We start from the raw sequence: 22,342 nt of genomic DNA on the forward strand, positions 1-22,342 counted from the left end.
GTTTTGTTTTTGTGTTATTTATTTATGTAATTATAAACATTTTGGTAGTCCAATGACTTTTTTCCCCCCACTTGTCCCATTTATCTCAACCAGATGTTTGCCAAGTGTGTAGTATAAAAACAAACCATCGTAATACCATCTGAAATATGTATCATACGTGAGGTATAACAATACCAAGGGTGATATTTAGCAGGACCGGTTGATGACTCACTTCAGCTGTAATTGTTTGTGTGCAGTGCATTTGACTATGACACAGAGAACATGAACTCCGAGGACATCTACAGCTCACTGAAAGGTGTCACTGAGGCGATCCAGAACTTTAGCGTCCGCAGCCAAGAGGACATGAATGAACCAGTCCACCGGCGGGAGGGAGAGGAGGTCAGTAGAGCAGGCGGATGGATGCTGTATGTGTTGATCAGTAGTGTACATCAGTATGTGTATATCCGCATATGGAACTATTAGAGCTGTACTGTTTCTTCTGTAAAATATTATTGTGAAGGAAATTAGTTTTTTTACCAAGGCGTGATGACATGACTTTGAACAAGTTCATTTAGTTTAGTTTATAAGAAGAGTTCTAAATTCTTTTTTGATTATTTAACAAAAAATATGTAAACACGATCTGACAAAGTATTTCATGCTAACTTTTGATCTGTGACTGTTTTTGCTGCTCAAAAACAGTAATTGGTTTTGATGCATAGTCTTGTTTAGCCTTACAGCATGTTTCCCAAGACTTGCAGAGGTCTAAACACATACTATATGTGACCCTGACATCTGATCTGTTCACCACTCCCCCTCTAGCGTGAGAACTGATGGTCATACAGTGCTCAGCATAAGTGAATACACCCATGCTAAAGTTGACTAAAAAGAGGAATAAAAAATCATCTTTTGGAAATTGATCTTAATGGCTTAATTAAAAAAATTAAAAATCCAACCTTTAAGGACACCAATTTTCTTTGTGAATCAATAATGGTTTTATTTCAGTTAGCCTAATAGCTGGTTTGATTTGCATTGAGAGATTATTTTATGGAAAGTACCCCATGCCAGTCTCTAGGTATGGTGAAGGGTATGTGATGATGTGGGGCTATTTTAATTCCAAAGGCCAAGGGAACTTTATCAGGATGCATAGTATCCTGGATCCAACTGGCCTTTACAAATAAAAATCTGCCTGCCTCTATGGGAATTTAACATAGGGGTGTTCTTACTTATGCCCCCGGTATTTTAAGGAAGAACATTTATTTATTTACGATACATTATTCATTCACAAAGAAAATTGGTGTACTTAAAGGCTGGATTTTTTCCTCATTTTTTTAATTAAGGCATTAAGATCAATTTCCAAAAGATGATTTTTTTTTATTCCTCTTTTTAGTCAACTTTAGCATGCGTGTATTCACTTATGCTGAGCACTGTACATTAAGTGTTTATGGGACTGATTACCGTAAACTTAATCCTCTACAGCTACTGATAAAATAATGAGCATTTTTTGTTTTGATCCCAGAATTTTCTCAACAAGAACCTCACCTTTAATATTTCCACAAGTGCTTATTTTGATACTCTGCTTGTTCAGTCCAAATTTAAATGTATGACTTCAGACGACATGCCAGGTCTTTTTGCGGTCCCTCCCAACAACATGGTGTACTCTAGTACAGAGGTGTGACCTTCTGACATTTTCCCCATGAGATGCAACCGAAATCTTACCAGCCCACATGTCCTCAGCCTGCCAATCACATCACACCTGACTCATTAAACCCCCACTCAAGATAGTGGCATTTAGTGGTTTGAGTGTAAATATACACAGAAACAAGAGCACCTTGACCCGCTTCACCCTGGTCCATTTGTCACCTGGTGTGTCAGCCTTCTCAAGTTCCAACACTGGGTTGCTTTTATCACATCTAGGGAACTACATGCTGTCAACAAAAGAAATGTTACCAACATTTTACTGATCATGTACCTTGAAGTGATCCAGATGAATAGATCTGGAAAGTGAAACGTGTGAAATAGTGTGCGTTTCCTTTGTTTTGACCAGTATCTGCACCTGCTGAAATAGCGTACAGCCCAGAATTTTAGGATATTTGTACACCTTACCTTTTTAAGGCATGTCAAAGGGATTCTGGTGTGTTCACTTGTTTGGTTTGGTTTATTTAGTCTCTTGTGAAAGCTGTCGTTTTAACTCTGCTGTGGACTTAACTGGACTGAGACTGCTTTAAAAGCTGGGTCTGGTTCCAAGCCAACTCTGGTTCATTTTGTTTTTGGTGTAAAAGCAAATCAGACCAACTACACAGGATTCTGTGATAGTCAATAAAGTAATCTCCCAAGTAGGGATGTAACGGAATGAAAATTTAACCTCACGGTTATAGTGACCAAAATTATCACGGTTTTCGGTATTATCGCGGTATTTTTAAAAGTGTGTTCAATATGTTCAGAAAGCACTGATAGGCCTACACAAGCTGAAATAGTTTCAGAAAGTGTAACAGTGTTTATTATATTACAAAAATATAGGCAATAGGCTTGTAAAAACTATTGAAAACTGGCTACTGAAACACCGGCCCGCTGTAGGGGGTCCGGTAAGAACTTGAACCAGAGATGTCTGACTTTGAGATCCAGGAAGATTTATTTACAACTCCAACATGAAGTTAACTATGAAGTTGTATTTGACATTACATGTGAAGTTGGATGTGGTTCTGAAATATAAGCAAATAATAATGCACATTAATAAGCATCTGACTTACTACATGGAATTTGTCTGATGTATGAGTTACATTTTTACTCCTTTACTTTGATTGGTAGAAATAAAAGATAATTATGTTATCTCATTTTATCTCATTTTATTTGGTGTGAACTAAAATCCAGCTGTGAAAGTGACCTGAAAGTCCAAGCCTCTTACATTTTTTTTATCACATCTCTGCAGGGGGACAGTGGGACAGACGGCAGAGTGTCAGACTTTATGGACGGAGGTCGCATGGCTCTGGACAACAAGACGTCCCTCCTCAACACTCCCCTTCTGTCCTCCAGCCCCCGAGGGGCCCGCGATCACTTATCAGACTCTCCCTTTAAACACAGCCGCAAAGACACCAGCATGGATGACTCTGAGCTTCTCACAGATGGTAAACAAACACATTCTATAAGAAAAACGCAGACACACTGCACCACACAAAACAAATTATATGATAATTGTCCCATGTTTTTTTTTCTTGTCTATTGTCTCTTAACAGACAGCAGCCTGGACCAATCGGAGCTGGTGGCAGAGCTGCTGAAAGAGTTGTCCAATCACAACGAGCGCATTGAGGAGAGGAAGGCAGCGCTGTGCGAACTGCTGAAGCTGATTCGCGAGAACACCCTGCAAGTGTGGGACGAACATTTCAAGACCATCCTGCTGCTGCTGCTGGAAACGATGGGTGACAGAGAGGTACACACACTCGCTACATTTCATTGACAACACTGTGCAAATAGGCCAAGCTAAACTCCTTTCCTTTAAACTTCTAAAATCTTTGTTATTCTCCCAGCATGTGATCCGAACGCTGGCTCTGCGGGTGCTGAGGGAGATTCTCAGCAAGCAGCCCTGGAGGTTCAAAAACTACGCAGAGCTCACCATCATGAAGGCCCTGGAGGCTCACAAAGACCCCCACAAGGAGGTACGTGTACTCAAACACGTAAATTAGTTATCTTGAAGAGTTTTTATCATGAGGACTTCAGAGAGCGTGAAGAGATGGTCCAAAGGTTGTGTTTCAGTTTATTTATGGACGATGAAAGTGTTACGTAGAATAAAAACATGTACGCATCTGCTACATGATTATGAAATGTAATATTTACCCATTTCAGATGAAAAGATCAAATTAACACAGATTACATACTTGTGAAGGGTGAAGTTATTGTTCTACAGCATCAGTACTGATGATGTTTGTGTGTGTGTTCCTGCAGGTGGTACGAGCAGCAGAGGAGACGGCAGCCATGTTAGCATTGTCCATCAGTCCAGACCAGTGCGTCAAGGTGTTGTGTCCCATTATCCAGTCAGCTGATTACCCCATCAACCTGGCTGCCATTAAGATGCAGACCAAAGTGGTGGAGAGGGTTCCCCGCGAGGGCCTGATGAGCCTGCTGCCTGAGATAGTGCCAGGACTCATACAGGTAACACACATATCATATATTTGAATTTGATGTTCCAGCACTTTTAGAAATAAAATGTTGGATGTATTAATCATGAAAAGTAGGAGGAATTGTTCTTTTTATCTTATGCTGCAAGTGTTACTGTTTAAACAATGGTTCTTAGTTATTCTAGACCTTTGTAGTTTGTAAAATGAATGCACCTCCTGTCCTCACACACCATCCACACATTCATACATGTATACTTTCTCTGACTCCTTGTTTTGAACAAAGTGTCCTGCAGGTTTTCTAATCTATTTTATCTTGTTGAACAGGGATACGACAACTCTGAGAGCAGTGTAAGGAAAGCGTGCGTGTTCTGCTTGGTGGCCATTTACGCAGTGATCGGAGAGGATCTCAAACCGCACCTCAGCCAACTCTCCAGCAGCAAGGTAAGCATATGTCTGTACACACCAAGTTATGGCGTCTTAACAGATTGAACTCTGGCATCTTAAGATACTTTTGAACAAAAATGGGAGCAAACACCTTTTCTGTGTGTTAGTGGGAGACCAGTGTGGTCTTTTTGTTGTATTTTTATGCAATATCATATAGGGCTGCAACTAACAGTTATTTTAATTGTCGATTATTTTCTCGATTTAATCAATTAGTTGTTTGGTTTATGAAATAAAAATAGACCAGAAAATTGTGAAAAATGTCAATCAGTGTTTTCCAAAGCCCAATATGAGATCCTTGAATGTCTTTTTTGTCCACAACTCAAAAATAATCAGTTTACTGTAATAGAGAAGTAAAGATACCAGTAAATAGTCATATTTAGGAAGCTGGAATCAGAGATTTTTTTCTTTCTTTTTTTCTTCTAAAATTACTCAAGCCGTTAATTTAGTAATGAGTCTTTTTTAATTCCATCTATTAATTATCTATCTTTCTCTTTGGAAACTAATACTTGAAAAGATTGTAGCCAAAAGGCTTGCAATATAGATTTTCACCTCAGTAATACACCTTGTATAACTTCCTTACAACCCCTAGAGACACATGCATTTACATATCTATCTTCTGTCTGTTTCTCTGTCCGCAGCTGAAGCTGTTGAATCTGTACATCAAGCGTGCCCAGTCTGGCTCCGGCGGCAGTGAACCCCCATCTGAGGGCCTATAGGAGACACAACGCCCTCCCACAGGGCAACCACAGAACTGCAACTCTGCCCACCAAACGTAAACGAGAGATCATGAGCTCACACCCACACAGACCGAGAACAAAACACACATCCTAAGAACATTTCACAGGAGCAAACTGCTTCACACGTACCTGCACTCTGGCCAGAAGAGTGACACACATACACACACACACACACACACACACACACACACACACACACACACAGTCCTCATACATTTCCTGTCCCACTACAAGATGGTAGTTGTGGTGCAGAAGAGAGGAGTGTTGTAGTTCCCCTGACCATCGCTGAGGATCCACCCTGATCACAGACTGAACTGAACCCTCAAATCTGGATTAAACATAAACAGATAACACACATTCAGTCACACCCAGGTTTGTCACTAATCACTCAAGGATGAAGATATGAAATGTCCGTCCTCTATCCCCAACACTACAGTATCCCTTTGAATAACATCTTGATGTCAACAGGAAGCGGTGCGTCTGCATGGTTCTCATTTTTAACGGGGTAAGGTTCATAGAACAGGGCTGAGACGAACGAATGGTACCGTCTTGTGTCTTTCTTAAACAGTGAGCAACTGGGGCCAGGTAGACAGGAATGTAAATTTACATTTTGTCATAGTTTGGATTTATTTTACGCAATGAGGTTTTACTGCAGCAGGGTTTTTTTTTTTTTTTTTTATGTCCAAGTTTTTTCTCTCTCACACACACATTAACACACTTTCTCTCTTTCAAAAAGGTGCTGATTAGCCTAAAAGGTACGACCAACCGACCGTGCACAGCACTAACGGGTCACAGTGGGTCATGCCTGCTCATAGCGAATACAGTACACAGGCAGATTCCAAAGTATCGGAGGTGTTATGTGCTTGGCTATGCATGAGACTAAATTTTAAAAAGTTTTTATTGGAGCCCTATCGGCGGTCAGAATAGTGTGACTGGGGTTTTAAGTTAATGTGAACATTGTCCGCCCCCTTTCAGAAAAATTCATGGTGTCCTCCCTTTCTCCCAGCTCATCTTAGATCAGTCCACTTCTGGGCAACATGGGAAGGAAGATGGGTGCGTGCTGCTTACCACATGAAGTATGGCAGGACATGGCTTATTATCACATAGTGGATATGTATCTATATATGATATTAAAATGGGATATTCAATAATAACAGTGTCATTTAGGAGAGTTCGCCCAGAGGGGTGCGCATGTGTGCCCATCCTTGTTTTTATTTTCTCTTTCTCTCTCTGTTGCGCTAGCCGTAGTCTCTCTCTCTCACTTATTTTTTCTCAGCTGAGAAATTTGTAGAAATGTATCATTTACAGCTCTGAAAAAAATCGTCATGTCGCCCTTTTCTCTTCTCTTCATTGTGTCTTTCTTTCCTTCCTCTTGTAACATTCTAGTTTTCACTGTTGTGTTTCCTCCGTGCATTTACAAAGCTGTGCTTACATTACAATAAAGAACTTGTACAGACCATGATAAGCCCTGCCTCTTGATTTGTGCAGTGGAAAAGAGTCCTGTGGTAAAAGGGTGAATAGAAATGTTAATGATATATTAAACATTTTTACTGATTGCAGTACTGCCCGTGCATTTCAACACTGAAGACCCAGGATCAATGGTAAACCACCTCCAGTATATCTTTTTAAAGATCCACTATCTCTAGCTGTACCTTCAACCAAGAGATCCTGACATTTAAAAGGTGTATGATTAGTTACTGAAGAAAAGCTGCAACAATGCCTCCGTCCTTTTTGGAGTAACTTATATCTTATATCACAGCTGATGATAAACGGAATAAGATTGTTGTGGGATTTGTTCTTGTGAAATACAGAATACATTTCCCTCTTTAGGCAGATAAAAATCCTTCAAATGAAACTGACAAAGAAAAATGCCTCTTTGGTTATACTGCTCATAACTCATGTCTAACCTGTGATAAAAGTACACTTTTATTCATTGTAATATTTTCATTATTTTTCATCTGCAGGAAAATGTGCACAGCAGTTAATAAAGTGGACTAAACCAGGCGTGGTGTAAAATACAACATCCATGTCTTACGCAACATAGCTATTTGTGAAACTGGTGCTGAATGTCATGTATGCATCTGTTATCTGGGCTGTAAATGTAGGTGCTGCTATAGAGGATCTCAGATACAGCATCAGCCTGCAGTCACCTAACTGCCAAGTCCCAGTTAATGTGTTGTCACTCCTCAAAAAAGTATCCTTAAGTACAGTTATAGGATACTTGTACTTCAGTATTTGCATTGTATGTTACTTTATACTTCTACTGTACAATTCAGGGAAAATACTTCACAGATTAAATGCAAAACATGAACAGTTTATAAAATATAATGCACTGTTATAAAGTACTTAAAATGTCCATGTCCTGAATCGTGTGCGAAGTCAAACAGGGGGACAGTAATTAAGTCCTGAGGCGGGTCTTCCCCCATGAGCCAAAATAGCGCGTGTATCCCGCTCGGAAAAACTTGCCACCCAGAGACTTGACCGCGCGCCACGTCCAGGGTCCGACCTGTGGATAATTATTGACTAGACAAGCCTGCAACCGACTTCTGTGGCGCAAACTCCTCTTCAACAGTGAAAATGAAACAGACATGAGTTCCTGTTTGGACCTCCTCGGTACCGGTCTGAGTCGTGTTTATTTTGAGTGAGACGTACTGAAGCGAGAGCTGTTTGTGGGACACGATGTTGTTCTGGCAGCCCTACACTGAAAACTTCCGAGCCCCCGTACAGAGAGACGGCGGCAGCAGTTACACACGGTACGAACCTCGTGAAGCTAAAAGTGAAATGTTTATTTTGTTTATAGCTGTCTGAGTTATCTAATATATGTTAATAAATAACTATTTTTGGCTTCTTTCACGTCAGGCAATCTGGGCTCAATGCGTCCTGTCACTGAGTGTGTGGGCCTACATGACATGTGTTTCTGTGTGGAACCTTCTTATATACTGTCTATGTGTGGAACAGACGGTTGCATATATCTACAGAAATACTCAAACAGTTATTTTAATTGTCGATTATTTTCTCGATTAATCAATTAGTTGTTTGGTTTATGAAATAAAAATAGACCAGAAAATGGTGACAAATGTCAGTCAGTGTTTTCCAAAGCCCAACATGACATCCTTGAATGTCTTTTTTGTCCACAACTCAAAAAGAATCAGTTTACTGTAATAGAGAATTAAAGATAGCCTACCAGTAAATAGTCATATTTAGGAAGCTGGAATCAGAGATTTTTTTCTTCTAAAATTACTCAAGCCGTTAATTTAGTAATGAGTCTTTTTTAATTCCATCTATTAATTATCTATCTTTCTCTTTGGAAACTAATATTTGAAAAGATTGTAGCCAACAGGCTTGCAATATAGATTTTCACCTCAGTAATACACCTTGTTTAACTTCCTTGCAACCCAAATGGCTAGTGAATGTTCAAATTTTACCAGCCACTCAGTAGATTACTATTGTTCTTTTGACCGGTGAGTTAATCAAATCTACCAGCCACATGCATATTTTACCAGCATTTGGCTGATGGATGGTGCTAATTTTGTACCATGTCTCTAAGTGTTCATCTTTGTTGACAGTAGTATGCATTATACTTTTTGGGAGGCTGAGCGCAAGTACAGTTGGACACAATGACGGAAGCTCGGAGGCCTCTGATTGGCTAACCCCCCTGCGCTGTGCACAGAATGTGGCCTCTGATTGGCTGATCGCCGTCCTGGCATCCTTCCTGAGGCTGGCGGTGGCTTCCGTGCAGGCTTCACACAGACCGTCAGTCTGTATGCTAAGGGAGCCATGTTGATGCCTGGTTTTGTGTCAATCGCTGCACTTTGGATGGTTAAAGGACTGCGTCTCAAGGACCGGGAGCCTTAGCGGTGATTCCAGCACCGCGATGAGAAGAGAAGAGCGGGTTGAGATGGTACAGGGAGCACCAGAGGAGAGCTTCTCTTAGGTCACCAGACATTACACGGTTTATTCAAGCAAGTGAAGTTGATGCTAGCCTGTTAGCTAGGTAGCAACAGCTGTGCGGACGCTGCGTGGGATGCGGTGTGTGGACTAAAACAAATTCTCTGCTTGTTACATTTTGTCGGGCTAACGTAAGATATACTGCTTGGCGACTTGGGTCAACGTTAACAACGGGGCGGCTGGATTCATGCTATCTTGCTTTTGCCGTTGTGAAGCTAGCTAGCTGTTAGCTCACGTTAGCATACTGACAATCAGCTCACATTTTCAGTCACGAATAGCATCTGCTAGCTGAGTGGACCAAAACTTATCGTTACTTTCTGACAGTCTGCCAGTTGTGGAGCGCCGTGTTGCGTGACAGAAAGACCACCGAAAAACCCCAAGTGGAGATATGGCGATACATCCGGTCTCTGTGGAAAGCTACCGATTCGCTTGTCCAGCTTGCCAAGGAGCGGCTAGCGGACTAGCATAACTTTCCTCTCTCGGTGTCACTAAGAAGCTGTAGAGCCCACTTCCTCGCTAGCCAACCTCTCGTACCTGAAGCAAGCTGGCGGCCCTCCGAGTAGAAGCCGAGGACAAGGAGCTGGGGCCGATGGCCTGGGTGCTGAAGATGGACGACGCCTCCATAGAGTCGGGGCTGGTGCACGACTTCGATGCCAGCCTGTCCGGCATCGGGCAGGAGCTGGGGGCTGGAGCCTACAGCATGAGGTTAGAGACGGAGTCAACATCAACATGCCAACCCCAGCTTCCTAACATTAGTGGGTCGACAGATAGAGAGAACAAGATACACTCTGTCTGGAAGTGTTACCATTACACCCCCCATGCTTGTGTGTGCAATTCCCTTTCTACTGAGTGCATGGCTTCTCTTTGTTTTGAGATTTGGAGAAGGGCAGTCATTGCAGGGTGCCACACAAAGATTAATTTCTCTAAACACACGCACAAAAACAACAAAAGGACACGTGTTATATGTGGGGGGCAAATGCATTTGTCAGTCCATGCTGTTGCTCAAATTATGTGTGCGTTACCATAAAGAGACCTCAACACAGAGGAAGTCTGCAGGAAAGGCCTTGTTTTGGCCCCTCAGACTGGCAGAGCTATCAGAACAGATCTATGGCTTTGTTTCTAAAGACCAGTTGTGTGTGGAAAACAAAAGGTTGTACTTTATGTACAAAGTGATTGATCTGATTTGAGTATTTTTTTAATTAGAAAAGCTCCTAAAATTGACTTGGAGGTGTAAGTGGCAGAAGCTTCAGCACTTTCTTCCTCTCTCTTGCAGCTTAAGAAGGACCTGACCGTCCTGGGCTTTTCCTAACTTCTAACAAAATGAAAGCTTGGTCAGATTCTTTAACATTGAACAAAACAATCTCACCACAAGGTTCACGATTAAGTTGCTGCTTTAGAGCTTTTGATCCTATCACACAATCATCCTCAGCATCAGAGTCTGTCCAGATGTCATTGAATTCTAGATGTTCAAAACATTTATATTTTATTTATATATTATATATATATATATATACATTTATATTAAAAAAAGGTTGTTTTGGTATCACTATACAGGTCTTTCATTGAAACAAAATCTAATCTAAAATTTACACAAGATACCAAGCTCCAGTAATCACCCACAGTCTTCAATGCCCGAATGGAATACATGCAGCCCTCTCATCTTCCATGTTAATTGAATGACTTGTCAACATACCACCAGTTGCAGGTCACATAGGTGATTTCTCCCCAAATGTTGCATATTATGAATCAGGAAAACACTGATTAGTCAGCACTACTTGTCGATAATGTGTCCGTGGATGATGGATATGTTTCCTGTATCTTTCTTTCTTAAATGGTTGACTAAGAAGGAATGTGTTGGCATCGAAGGGGCAATGTTGTAAACCACCTGTTAAATTAGTAACTTGCGGTATGTGTGCACTGAATTATGTAATAGGTTATGGGAGGTGATGACATTTATGTGCATAAGTCAAGAAGCTCCCAGAACCTGCATGTCTTATCAGCTGCCCCCTCGGCCATCTGCTTTTAGCGTACATACAGCTGGGTGTGACGTAGGTGTGTGTCAGTCTCTTATGACGGTAAGCTAGTTTGCCAATACTCAAGCGACGGGTTGCATGTAAGTGAATAAGTGAAAACGGAGTGTGTGTGGGGTGTCAGTGGCTGCAGGAGTAGTGCTATCTGTGGTGTTGGGGTGGGTTTCGGCAGGGCATGTTTGGAGTCAGCAGTTAGAAGGAACAGAATGTCTCCGTGTGTTTCAGTGAAACCAGCTCCTCAGATTTCAGGAAGAAAATGTAGTTTCCTGGGCAGCAGGGCTGTGGCACCCAGGTTGGCACCCACTCTGCAGAGAAAACACAGCAGCAAGTGATTCAGCGAGAGATGTGATTTGAGACTGAATAAATCTAGCAGGTTTCTGTTTGGAAGACTTTGTTGTTTAGGAGGAAGGTGCTTCAGGGATGTCTTCACATTTTCAAGTTATTGTTATTTAGAGACAAGTTTTTTTTTTTTTTTGGGCTCTGGTTTAGAGCAGCATCATGACTTGCCAAAAGTTTTCTTCAGGTAATGAGATGTTATGTTATGCATTTTTTTTGCATGGATCCTTTTCTGCACAGCCCCTGAGATCAACACACACCCAGTTCACTGTGCACCGGTTGACACTCTTGCAGCATTTGTCAGGGTGAGCTGAGGACAGGTTGGTTGTCTAGATTGGCTGCCAAGTGTGAGAGAGAGTGTGTGTCAGCAGCTCAGGCTATCTCTGGATGTTTTTGTTCATTTATCCTGCTTCTGTCTCATGCATACATAATAAGAGAGCCATTTGATCGATGGAGAGCCCCTTCTTCTAAAATAAGCCAATGCATTTAATAATTCCACACTATGAGGAGGTAAAGTATGGTCATGCCAAAAGTAAAGCGTGCAACAGTTTAAATGGCAGAAACAAATTTGATGTATTTTTAGAGATAACTGCAAAAATACCTGGAGGTCACAGTGATAGGTTTCCATCAGTATGGTATTGAAGATTAAAAAAAAAAAAAAAAAAAGCTTAGAACTTTTATTAAACGGACAAAAGCCAGTTGAAAAATATTGAGGGGCCAAAGATGCACCAATTAAGATCTTCATGGAAAATAGGGCTACAACTAACGATTATTTTTGATTAATCTGTCAGTTATTTTCTTGATTAGTTGTTTGGTCTATAAAATGTCAGAAAATGGTAAAAATGTCGATCAGTGTTTTCCGAATTCAGTGAAGAAACTAGAAAATATTCACAATTAAGAAACTGGAATCGGAGAATCTTTACTTTTGACTCAAATCGATTATCAAAATAACTGGCGGTTAGTTGTTGATCGGTTAATCTTTGCAGCTCTAAGGGAAAACTTTTAGGCTGCTGTTCTTTCATGATGGTTTTCTGTTTGCTTGCATGTCTTTTCATCACATCCATGCTGACTTTGTTTTTTTTCTCCCCTTTGTTTCTTCTCCTGTCTCTCTCAGCGATGTGCTGGCTCTGCCCATCTTTAAGCAGGAGGACTCCAGCCTTCCTCCTGAAAGCGAGACCAAAAATACCCCATTCCAGTATGTGTTGTGCGCCGCCACCTCGCCTGCTGTCAAGTTGCACGATGAGACGCTCACCTACCTGAACCAAGGTGAGGCACACCGTACATGCACTCAAGAGAAAGTTTTGGTTATACTTAACCAACAGTTTGTCCGTTTTTTTTGTTAAATATTATAGTGACTTTATATTTTCTCTACTTGGACTATTAAAACTGCACATAACGACTTTGGCATTTGATGTGGTTTGTACATACACAGTTCACTTCTTTGTGTTTTGGGGCTACATCCATCTTTTAACATAAATAAATAATTACCACATTCATTCATTGCACATTAGTATAATTACTGTAAAATGAAACCGTTGCTGATGCGGATGGCAGCCTCCTCTGATCTCTACTCAGCACTTTAATGTTAGACACCACCAGTTTGACTCTGCTACAGTACTTTGCTTTATGGAACGAATGGAGATTTACTTTATTAAACGCAAAGGGATTCACATCAATGAAGGAACTAGCAACATTCTCATTTTAAAGAGAAGCACAGAAAATATGTGGCATTATGTCCGTATATGCTTTACTGGAAGACAGAAATTGTCAATTATTAAGCTGGGTTTTATGGAATTACAGAGGATTTAACAGAATGTATGCATATAAATGGATTTGTTAGTGCAGCTAAAATGCAAATTGAGGTCTATTGTTTGCTGGTGCAAAACATTTTCCAAAGTGCAGACTGGGCTGTTTTAAGATGGTCTGGTCATCCATGTTATTATCAGGACGTAAATGTCAGCTTAAATATGTCATGTCAATATGTATGATGTAAATATGTCAACTTATTGTGTAGTCAAGATCCAACTTGTAGGGATGGTAGAGAGAGGAGTAAGTTGTAGCACTTCTGTGCTTAAAAAAACCTCAAAGGAGGTGGAGAATGCATAGCTGGTCAAGGCGTGGGGGGTCAAATGCTGACTTTTTTTCTGAAATTGTCTGTTGGTGGACTGTCTGTCTCACAGTACAATCCAACACCAAGATTTCCGACTCACGTTTTTCTCCAATCGTCATCTTTTGACTGGGACAACCCAAAATCACACAGTGTAGAGGGGCCTTTATGTAAAACATTACTTTTGAAATCATAAAGTCTGCCACAAAAATGCTGCCTTCGTAAAGACATTTAAGTCTTTTATAAACATACAGTGTCAAACCATATAATGAGAAAGTAACCTAAATTACACAACAAACAAAGCTATCCTCATTGAGGAGACCATTAAAACACAGGGAATAGTTGCATTCACTCCACTGTGTTGTTTTTAGTAGCTCTTATTTTTCATGTTTTTTTGCCTTCTTCTGATGTTGTTCCCTGTCCTCTCCTCTCTCAGGCCAGTCTTATGAGGTGCGTATGTTGGACAACAGGAAGCAGGAAGAGTTACCAGAGCTCAACAACAAGATGGTGAAGGTGAGAGGATCCTCACAGCTGGAGGGTAACTGTAGGAAAAATATTTCACTTCTTACGTCAAACATACTTCATACCTAACATTGTGTGTGTGTGTGTGTGTGTGTGTGTGTGTGTGTAGAGCATAGTGCGTGTGGTGTTTCATGACCGTCGGCTGCAGTACACCGAGCACCAGCAGCTGGAGGGTTGGAAGTGGAATCGTCCTGGCGACCGTCTCCTTGACATCGGTAATGAAGCCTGGCGAGAAATGTTTACCTAAAATGTCCCATGTGTGTGATTTGGAGTTCAAATATCTGCGTGTCTGTGTGTGAGACAGATATCCCCATGTCCGTGGGCATTGTGGAGCCAAAGACTCACCCCTCCCAGCTTAATGCTGCAGAGTTCCTGTGGGACTTAAACAAAAGATCGTCTGTGTTTGTGCAGGTAACACACTAATACACACACACACACACACACACACACACAAGCTCTCTTTTGTGCCATCTGTTGGGCGTGCTACTGAATTTCCACATTAAACACATATTTTCATCATTGCACTCTTATCTCCCTGCTGTCTGCAGGTGCACTGCATCAGCACAGAGTTCACTCCCAGAAAGCATGGTGGAGAGAAGGGCGTCCCCTTCAGGATCCAGTTTGACACGTTCGCCCAGGGAGAGAGTGGAGAGTACACAGAGCACCTCCACTCTGCCTCCTGCCAAATTAAAGTCTTTAAGGTACACACCTGTTCTCTCATAGGGGTCAACATTACACCACCTCATGCGTCGGCCCTCACAGCTAATTAAATCTGTCTTCCTTTACCGATCTCTGCTTTTTTGCTTCCCGTTTAGCCAAAGGGGGCGGACCGAAAGCAAAAGACGGACAGGGAGAAGATGGAGAAACGTTCACCTCAAGAGAAGGAAAAGTACCAGCCTTCTTATGATACCACTATCCTGTCAGAGGTCAGTATGCAGCTGCTATGGACTGTCAGGTCTTACATATATGTGGCTTTAGTACAAACTAGGCTAAAGTACTAGAAAGCATCCATTTTCATTTTTAATTTGGGGGTTACCCATGTATGCACCCAAGTAAGTGAAATGTGTCTCTGCAAAGCGGTGCACTATGTTGCTAAATTTGAGGTTAAGGGCCATACTGGTGCTTTACATCACTGCCAACCATTTTCTCAAATGTGTGAATGCTTTAGATTTATAAACTTTTTTTTCTTACCATCCAGACAGCCATTGTAGGGCTGCAATAATTATTTTCTGAGAGCTCAAGATGACGTCTTCAAATTGCTTGTTTTGTCTGTCAAAAACTCAAATATATTCAATTTGACAAAGAAAATCAGTAAATCCTCACATTTGAAAAGCTGAAACTAGAGATTTTTGGCATTTTTGCTTGATAATTGACACCAACTGGTGATTGTCTGTTATCACGATTGTTGCCAATTCATTTTCTGCCAACCAACTATTAGATTGATCTATTGAAAAAAAACACTATTGAACAGCAATCATTTTAATGCAAGGAGCTGCCAAATTAACATGATCCCTTTTATTAATTTTCTTATTGTTTTCTGGCTTTGATTGTTTCCCTCCAACATATAGCTCTTAAATTAAAATGCTGTGTTGCTGATGTTAGATGGCATAGCTTCTCATAAGCCCATTAATAAACCACCACAGAAAGTTTTGAAGTCTCCTCAAGTACATTTAATTCTGTAACTAAAACAAATGGTTGCTTGCAAGACCGTATGGCATCTGGTATGCTTTGGAAAGTGGTTGGCAGTAATGTTAAGATGCACAACAGGGTTTCCCCAAGTACTGTAAATTGTTTAGCTGAGGTGGTCAGCCACCTGGAACATGACGCATCTCGTCTCATGATCAAGTTAATTAGTAGAGGACAGTCTAAACAATAGACACGCTGCTCTTCTTTTCCCCAGAACGCTAATGTTTTATTTTATGAAACTACATTCATTTGTATGACATTAGCAAAGGTGGTCTTTTTTGTCAGGTGAGGCGGCCCATGTCCACAATAAAGGAAGACCAGTTTTTTGTAGAAAATGCTAAAATGTACAAAAACACTGCTCCTTTGATTGGGCTGTTAAGTCTTTGTCATTCAGTATAGATTAGACCGTTTGTTTATTGTCTCAGAGGTTTTATCGCGGCTTTTTCGGGATGTACTACACTTGTATGCCACACTAAGACTGCCCTCAGCTTATTGGTTGTGTTTTTGTGTTGGTCGCTGGCTGGCTAACCTCTGCTGTGTGTCTGTATGTAGACGAGGCTTGAACCCATCATAGAGGATGCGGGTGACCACGAGCTGAAAAAATCCAGCAAGCGGACACTTCCCGCTGACTGTGGTGACTCCTTGGCCAAGAGAGGCAGTGTAAGCACCCTGCTCCCCTCTCCTCCACTCCTCTCCATCAGTCCATCCACAGTCTGCCCCCCCCTGTAGACACCTGGCTGTAGTCTGAAGCTGGTAGACACTAGACCGTCAGCTGCTGGGAAGGAGGTGTTTTAATGCCATGTATTTGACATTAGGTTGGGTGGAGACGGTGCAAAGCTAAATTCCCAATCCACCCTTGACTTTTCCTCAACCTTTATGCTTTTTCTTTGGGATATTTGGAGTTGGCCTACAGTGTTAATCAACCCAGTATGTCTGATTAATTGTGTATTTATATATGTGTCTCCCCTCAGTGCTCCCCGTGGCCAGACGCCTACGTGAGCCCCAACCAGGCAGCTACTCCCTCCTTCACCTCCACCCCCCTGTCCACCTATACAACCTCCTCAGTACCGGACAGGTAACTGTGTGGGTGCAAGTGTGTGTGGCCTTTAACTGAGGCGTGTGTTGGTCTCACCTCTCATAATTGTCCTCTCTTGTGTTCTAGTGACTCGTCCTCACCCAATCACCCAGCAGACCCTGGTAGCCATGGCAACTCGGAGGTTAGTCTCCCCTCTTCTCACCTGTATGAATTGGTGGAAAAGGTAAATATAAACATTTTTCACATTACATTACAATACTTAAAAGAAACGTATGACTAGTTACAGCCCCAATTGTTACATCAAACATTGAAAACTGTACAGTATTGTATGTTTCCTCAGTGGGACTGAGCTAGTGTGGAGTAGGTAAAGCAAAACTCAGGTGTGGAAGTGTGGTGACACCGTGTGCGTCTCTTGTCCTCCTCTGCAGCAGTTGAGCCCCACTGCCTCCATACAGGACGCACAGAAGTGGCTTCTGAAAAATCGTTTCAACTCCTACACACGGCTCTTCACTCACTTCTCAGGTACGCACGTGTGTGCGCGCACACATACACACACACACACACACACACACGCTGTCAAATACACTAAAACCTGGGTGTGAAGGTGCGGGTATACTGCTCGACACCATGCGCGGGCCGCCGTAGATGGCAAGCGCCCTACAAGCACGCACAGACGTTTATTCTCAACGCATTTTTCGTTGCAGTACTCTCTGAAACACCAGAGGGCGTACAGACAAAATAATCTGTAAATGAGAAAGAAGTAGTAGAGAAGAAGAAACTGGAAGTTCAGGAAAGCAGGGTGGTAGGGGAAGACTCGTGAATATTCATTAGGGAGCTCATCCCTGATTGGCTCGCCCTGACATTCTTACCCTAACCATAACCAATCCCACTCCTCTTGCCTAAACCTAACCAACCCAACCAGAGCAGGCAACAAGTTCTAGCCATTCAGGAATGAGTTCCCTAATGAATATTCATGAGTCTTCCCCTACCACCCTGCAAAAAAAAAATAGGCTGTATGGCAACAGTAGTAAACACATCCATGTTAAAACGCCAACGTACCGCGAAACATTACTTATCTACTCTAATCATTAAAGGTGCTGTAGGTAGGATTGGGAAGATCCAGGACTTAGCCAAAACATTTGAACATCAACAACTTCTCAGTCCCTCCCCCATTTTTGCTAAAGCCCAAAACATTCTCCTAAACCCCTCCCCCCCACAAGGGAGAATGAATGCGTGTGCATGAACAGTGATTGACACGCAGTTAGACAATCACACAGATGTTTGTACAGACAAACCTGTTCTCCCCAGCCGACCGTGTAGTTACAAAAATTCAGAGGTGCACGACCATGCGCCGTGAAAAGCTTGCGGGGCCTTCGCGCTGGAAACGTCAGCCGTGGTGACGCAGCTACCATAAACCTAGCTTAATGCTGCAGTACAATTGACTGGTCCTCTTAACTTGTTGCTTAGGTTCTGATTTGTTGAAACTAACCCGGGACGACCTGGTCCAGATTTGTGGGCCAGCAGATGGGATCAGACTCTTCAATGCACTTAAATCCAGGTGTGTTACAACGTGTGTGTCAGTTTTTGTGTTTGTGTGTATGCTTATTTCAAAGGTGCCAGTATGTTTCATTGAATACATTATTATGTTTGTCTGTAGGTCAGTGCGTCCCAGGTTGACAGTGTACGTCTGTCAGGAGTCCCTGCTGGAGAGCCCCCTGCTGGAGAGCCCCCTGCTGGAGAGCCCCCTGCTGGAGAGACACTCTACCAATGAAAATGGAGAACACAGCATTTCCTCTAGTTTACACGGTAAACAAATCTGTGTTTGACAGCAGTGTAACACTCATATTAGTCCATGGAGGAGTGTGAATATTAACATGTCATCTTTTCTGGTGTGTTTCTGTGTAGTGTATCATGCTCTGTACCTAGAGGAGCTCACAGCTGCAGAACTGATCCGCAAGATGGCGTGTGTGTGCAGCCTTCCCCTGGGAACGATCAACCAGGTGTACAGACAGGGTCCTACAGGCATACACATCCTGCTCAGTGACCAGGTACCAACAGACACACAGAGGCCGTTTGCAAAACTGTTCCTCTTCACTAGCACTTTGGAGTGTCACACTCTCAGCTGTGGAGGGCTCTTGATTAAGAGGGATGTTATAATTAAAAAGGTAAACTGTGGGAAACTCTCTGCTATAAGCAGGAAAAACCATCACCATGGATACTTATAGACACTTTGCTTGCTCATGCATTTCGTGCTGCTGTTATAAGTACAAAACATCCGCAAAACAATGACTGTATTATAATATAATGGGTTTAAGACTTTGCCATTTTTCATTTTAACTTCATTTTAACACTACATTTCCTGTGAATCGTGTCTAAATCTTCTAATCCGACCCACGGATGGCCCTTGACGTTCTGAAATCCAATAAAAGGCCAATAAATAAATCAACAGGGGCAATGTAACAAAAATGTCTCAATGTCGCTTAATTAATGGTATGTGCCTAAAAAATGTAATATTGGGTGATGGGGCAAGAGTAAATGGCAGGACTGGGACTGAGACTTAGGCTGTACAGAGGAAGAATTAAGATGTGCGTCACTATTTTGTGTGCCGTCTGACCAGGAACAACAACGGTCTCTTATTTGCATGTAATTGACATTCTCACACACATGCTGTACTGTATTGCTGCTGCTTTTATGAACACCTCTCCTAACTCTGTCAGTCACCACTAAAGTACCAAGGAACCACTATTTCTACAAATTGACAGGGACATTTGATGAACAGCCAATTTTCACTGTATTTTTTTGTCTTTTCTAGATGGTTTACAACTTGCCTGACGAGAGCTGTTTTTTGATCAGCACTGTCAAAGGTGAGCTCATAATGCATTACTTGCCCATTTCTCTTGCATTATATTTTGGCCTGTAACGAGACTCAGTAGATCCCTTTTTTGACAAGGATTCAATGTACTTTTTCTTTCACAACACGTCTCCAGATGAACTGGGCGAAGGACTCCATCTAATCCTGAAGTAGTGAGGAGGCATCTGATGGCATCACTAGTACTCCACCCTCTGTTTTGGAGCAGAAGCACCCTCTGTCTCTCTCTGCCTGCCTCTACTCTTTCCTAGTACTTCCTCCCGTTCTCTCAAAAAACGACCGCTCGATGAAAAGCAGTCAGACTGCGCTAAAGCCATGTAAATGTTAGAATCTGACATGGGTGTGACCACTGTTTCATATTGAAAACACTAATAACGGAGGAGATTAGTTAAAAGAAGAGAGACTGGGGGGGATATGGGGTTAGGGGAAAGATAACAATGTATGTATTTTTATTTTATTTTATTTTTTGTCTTTTTATATGGTTTCTGCGGGATAAGGGGGGGGGGGCGGCTCCAGGAGAGAGGAGAAGGAAAGAAAGCAGAGTTTCCTTATTGCTTGTTGCCCTTCTTACACAACGCGCACAACCAGCACTAGGCCAGTATTTGATAACCTGTACTGCTGAACAGCATGCGATCTCAACATACTAACCTGCTTAAATGAGAATCCCAAAATTTACTCTGCTTGTTTAACAATCTTGACGGGGTTGTCTTAATAAACCATTTATTGATCAGCTGAACTTGGTAACCCCTGAAATATCCAGGCTAAATTTGTGGAAAATTGATGGATGTTGACACCAAGATTCTTATTTTTTATTTTTTTTTTCTTGGACTTTGTCAGATGGACTGATTTCAATAACTCGTGTCACATAGAGTCATCCTTTAGGATTTTAGACTTCCAACCATATCTCTCTGTCTGTTGACATGACGTCCCACTCGGCTCAACTCTCTTCACGTACGTTCTGGTTGGCCTGCGCTTTTTTACTGTTTTTAGTTGATGCTTTATTTATGGATCAGCAGTTTGTGTTGCTGTCATTGAATTTACTTGTTCCTGGTGCCATACTGGCTTTTTAACTCAATCTTCTACTCACTTTCACAAACACAGTGCACGTGCACCTCGTCTTTGAGTCCTCTGCTTTCTGTGCTGACTTTGAAACACTGGTTTAGAGGACTGCGGTTTACGCCTTCTGGGATTTTGGCCATAAATATGCAGAAAAAGAGGGACAAACTTCTATAGAAGACTGACATGCAGAGCATTAACGCCTATCCAAAAACTTATATAATGTGGACCAAACGGGTTTCAGATTGCTAGGCATTTTTTGAAGAAAAGCCTCATTGGCTCTGTACATCTTGGTCATCAGAAGCGTTCATAGAATTGATCCGATGGTGAATTAAACCCTCCTCTAGTAGAGCTGCTTGTGCGCTGCATGTACATAATAATAAACCCTCCATTCCAGGATCTGCTCTGCAACAACCCATCACACAGCAGGCTGGTAGAAATGTATCACAGCGGTAGCCTGGTTTCAGTAGTCTTATCCTCCACGTCCATCGTTAAAATCTTGTGTTTTTAATGTAGCTGAACACGGGAAGTACAGGTTGTGTGTTTTGAGTGACAACTGTGTGAAATCTCACACAGGTCCTTGGAGTCACTGTTGTTTTAATTGACCCCGTTTAATTTTGGTACACAATGTCTGGCAGTGTTGCAGGTTCATACGGTTTGCACGCCTCTAAGTGTCAGAATGTGTGTGTGTGTGCATGTGTATCATTTTTCATTCTTGCGAAGAAAACTTAATTATGTCAGTAGTTGTCATAAACTTTTTCCTGTTGGTATGATGAAACTGTTTAGCTTGCTATTTAGTAAAGAGCATGTGGAAGAAAATTGGGGAGGAGAGGGGGGGATAATTTGGTTCTTGTTGAGTATAACACCTCCTTGTTTTTTTATATGTTAGAGACAAAGTCTGCACTAAGAAATCACAAAACTCAAGCTGGATGAGTAGTCGGTAGTCCTACAGACTACACCCTTTTCTTACCCGCCTATAAAAAGGAGAACAAAAACAAAAAAATGTCCCGACTAAAAAGCATCTGTGTTTTTGAGTCCCCATGCGCCAGAGCCAGGACTGTAGCTCTTGTGGTGTTTACAAGGACATGAGTATATATCACAGTAAACTGTGTTCAGTAACAGAACGGATGTGATATCTAAGTCAGGCATACTCTGGCGAGCAGTTTTGGTCCCCTGAAGGCCTGACCAGTCGTCTGTCTGTTTGTCTGTGCAACTGAGTGTGTGGGTGTGTGAGAGAGAGTGTGAGCAGGAGAGGTGACCACTGTTCATGTACAGCCTAATGTCAATGATGATGCTTCTCATGTGCACAGTATTGTATGCTGGAGATGTACACAACCACATGTGCTGGGAATAAATGATTTCATAACTTTCTCTGGTGTCCTGCTGTATTATATTTCCTTACTTTGAACTGTAGCATAGTTGCTTGACTCAATAGGACAGAGAAATGGAAGGGCTTGATTGTCATAGTTCTTAAAGGGGTACT

General features: G+C 41.9%; 2 protein-coding genes across 55 annotated transcripts in view; both read left to right on the plus strand.

Moving 5' to 3' along the window:
* The window catches only part of clasp2 (cytoplasmic linker associated protein 2), a 61,162-nt gene extending 54,431 nt beyond the window's left edge, over window positions 1-6,731 (plus strand). For 49 of the 50 annotated variants that reach the window (XM_035993339.1, XM_035993340.1, XM_035993344.1 and 46 more), the window contains 7 exons: window positions 237-378; window positions 2,906-3,101; window positions 3,210-3,403; window positions 3,501-3,629; window positions 3,916-4,122; window positions 4,413-4,529; window positions 5,171-6,731. In XM_035993339.1, coding sequence (XP_035849232.1) covers window positions 237-378; window positions 2,906-3,101; window positions 3,210-3,403; window positions 3,501-3,629; window positions 3,916-4,122; window positions 4,413-4,529; window positions 5,171-5,248 — 1,063 coding nt within the window. In that variant the 3' untranslated portion in view covers window positions 5,249-6,731. The remainder of the gene's footprint in view (window positions 1-236; window positions 379-2,905; window positions 3,102-3,209; window positions 3,404-3,500; window positions 3,630-3,915; window positions 4,123-4,412; window positions 4,530-5,170) is intronic. The other variant, XR_004895443.1, reaches the window with a different exon arrangement.
* A 1,009-nt stretch (window positions 6,732-7,740) lies between these two features.
* On the plus strand, window positions 7,741-22,230 carry ubp1 (upstream binding protein 1). 5 transcript variants are annotated; one of them, XM_031323130.2, is made up of 16 exons: window positions 7,741-8,022; window positions 12,698-12,849; window positions 14,127-14,203; window positions 14,322-14,427; window positions 14,517-14,623; window positions 14,761-14,913; window positions 15,028-15,138; window positions 16,451-16,558; window positions 16,870-16,973; window positions 17,061-17,157; window positions 17,363-17,456; window positions 18,402-18,492; window positions 18,592-18,740; window positions 18,840-18,982; window positions 19,747-19,798; window positions 19,922-22,230. In XM_031323130.2, the coding sequence occupies exons 1-16, from the start codon at window positions 7,949-7,951 to the stop codon at window positions 19,957-19,959; spliced, it is 1,656 nt and encodes a 551-aa protein (XP_031178990.1). In that variant the 5' UTR covers window positions 7,741-7,948; the 3' UTR covers window positions 19,960-22,230. The 5 variants fall into 5 exon arrangements, with proteins under 5 accessions (XP_031178990.1, XP_031178991.1, XP_031178993.1 ...); XM_031323131.2 differs by lacking the exon at window positions 7,741-8,022 and adding an exon at window positions 8,971-9,922 and having other exon boundaries at window positions 17,061-17,115; XM_031323128.2 differs by lacking the exon at window positions 7,741-8,022 and adding an exon at window positions 8,972-9,922.
* The last annotated feature ends 112 nt before the right edge of the window (window positions 22,231-22,342 follow it).

This window comes from Sander lucioperca, chromosome 16 (assembly GCF_008315115.2).
Source record: "Sander lucioperca isolate FBNREF2018 chromosome 16, SLUC_FBN_1.2, whole genome shotgun sequence".
NCBI classification, from domain to species: Eukaryota; Metazoa; Chordata; class Actinopteri; order Perciformes; family Percidae; genus Sander; species Sander lucioperca.

What these genes read in the sequence shown, in the direction of transcription:
- ubp1 (XM_031323128.2), top strand. Translation starts at nt 9,807, where the DNA reads ATGGCCTGGGTGCTGAAGATGGACGACGCCTCCATAGAGTCGGGGCTG. An exon ending in ATACCACTATCCTGTCAGAG is followed by an intron (nt 15,139 to 16,450) that starts GTCAGTATGCAG and finishes GTCTGTATGTAG; the next exon opens with ACGAGGCTTGAACCCATCAT. An exon ending in TGTATGAATTGGTGGAAAAG is followed by an intron (nt 17,158 to 17,362) that starts GTAAATATAAAC and finishes CCTCCTCTGCAG; the next exon opens with CAGTTGAGCCCCACTGCCTC.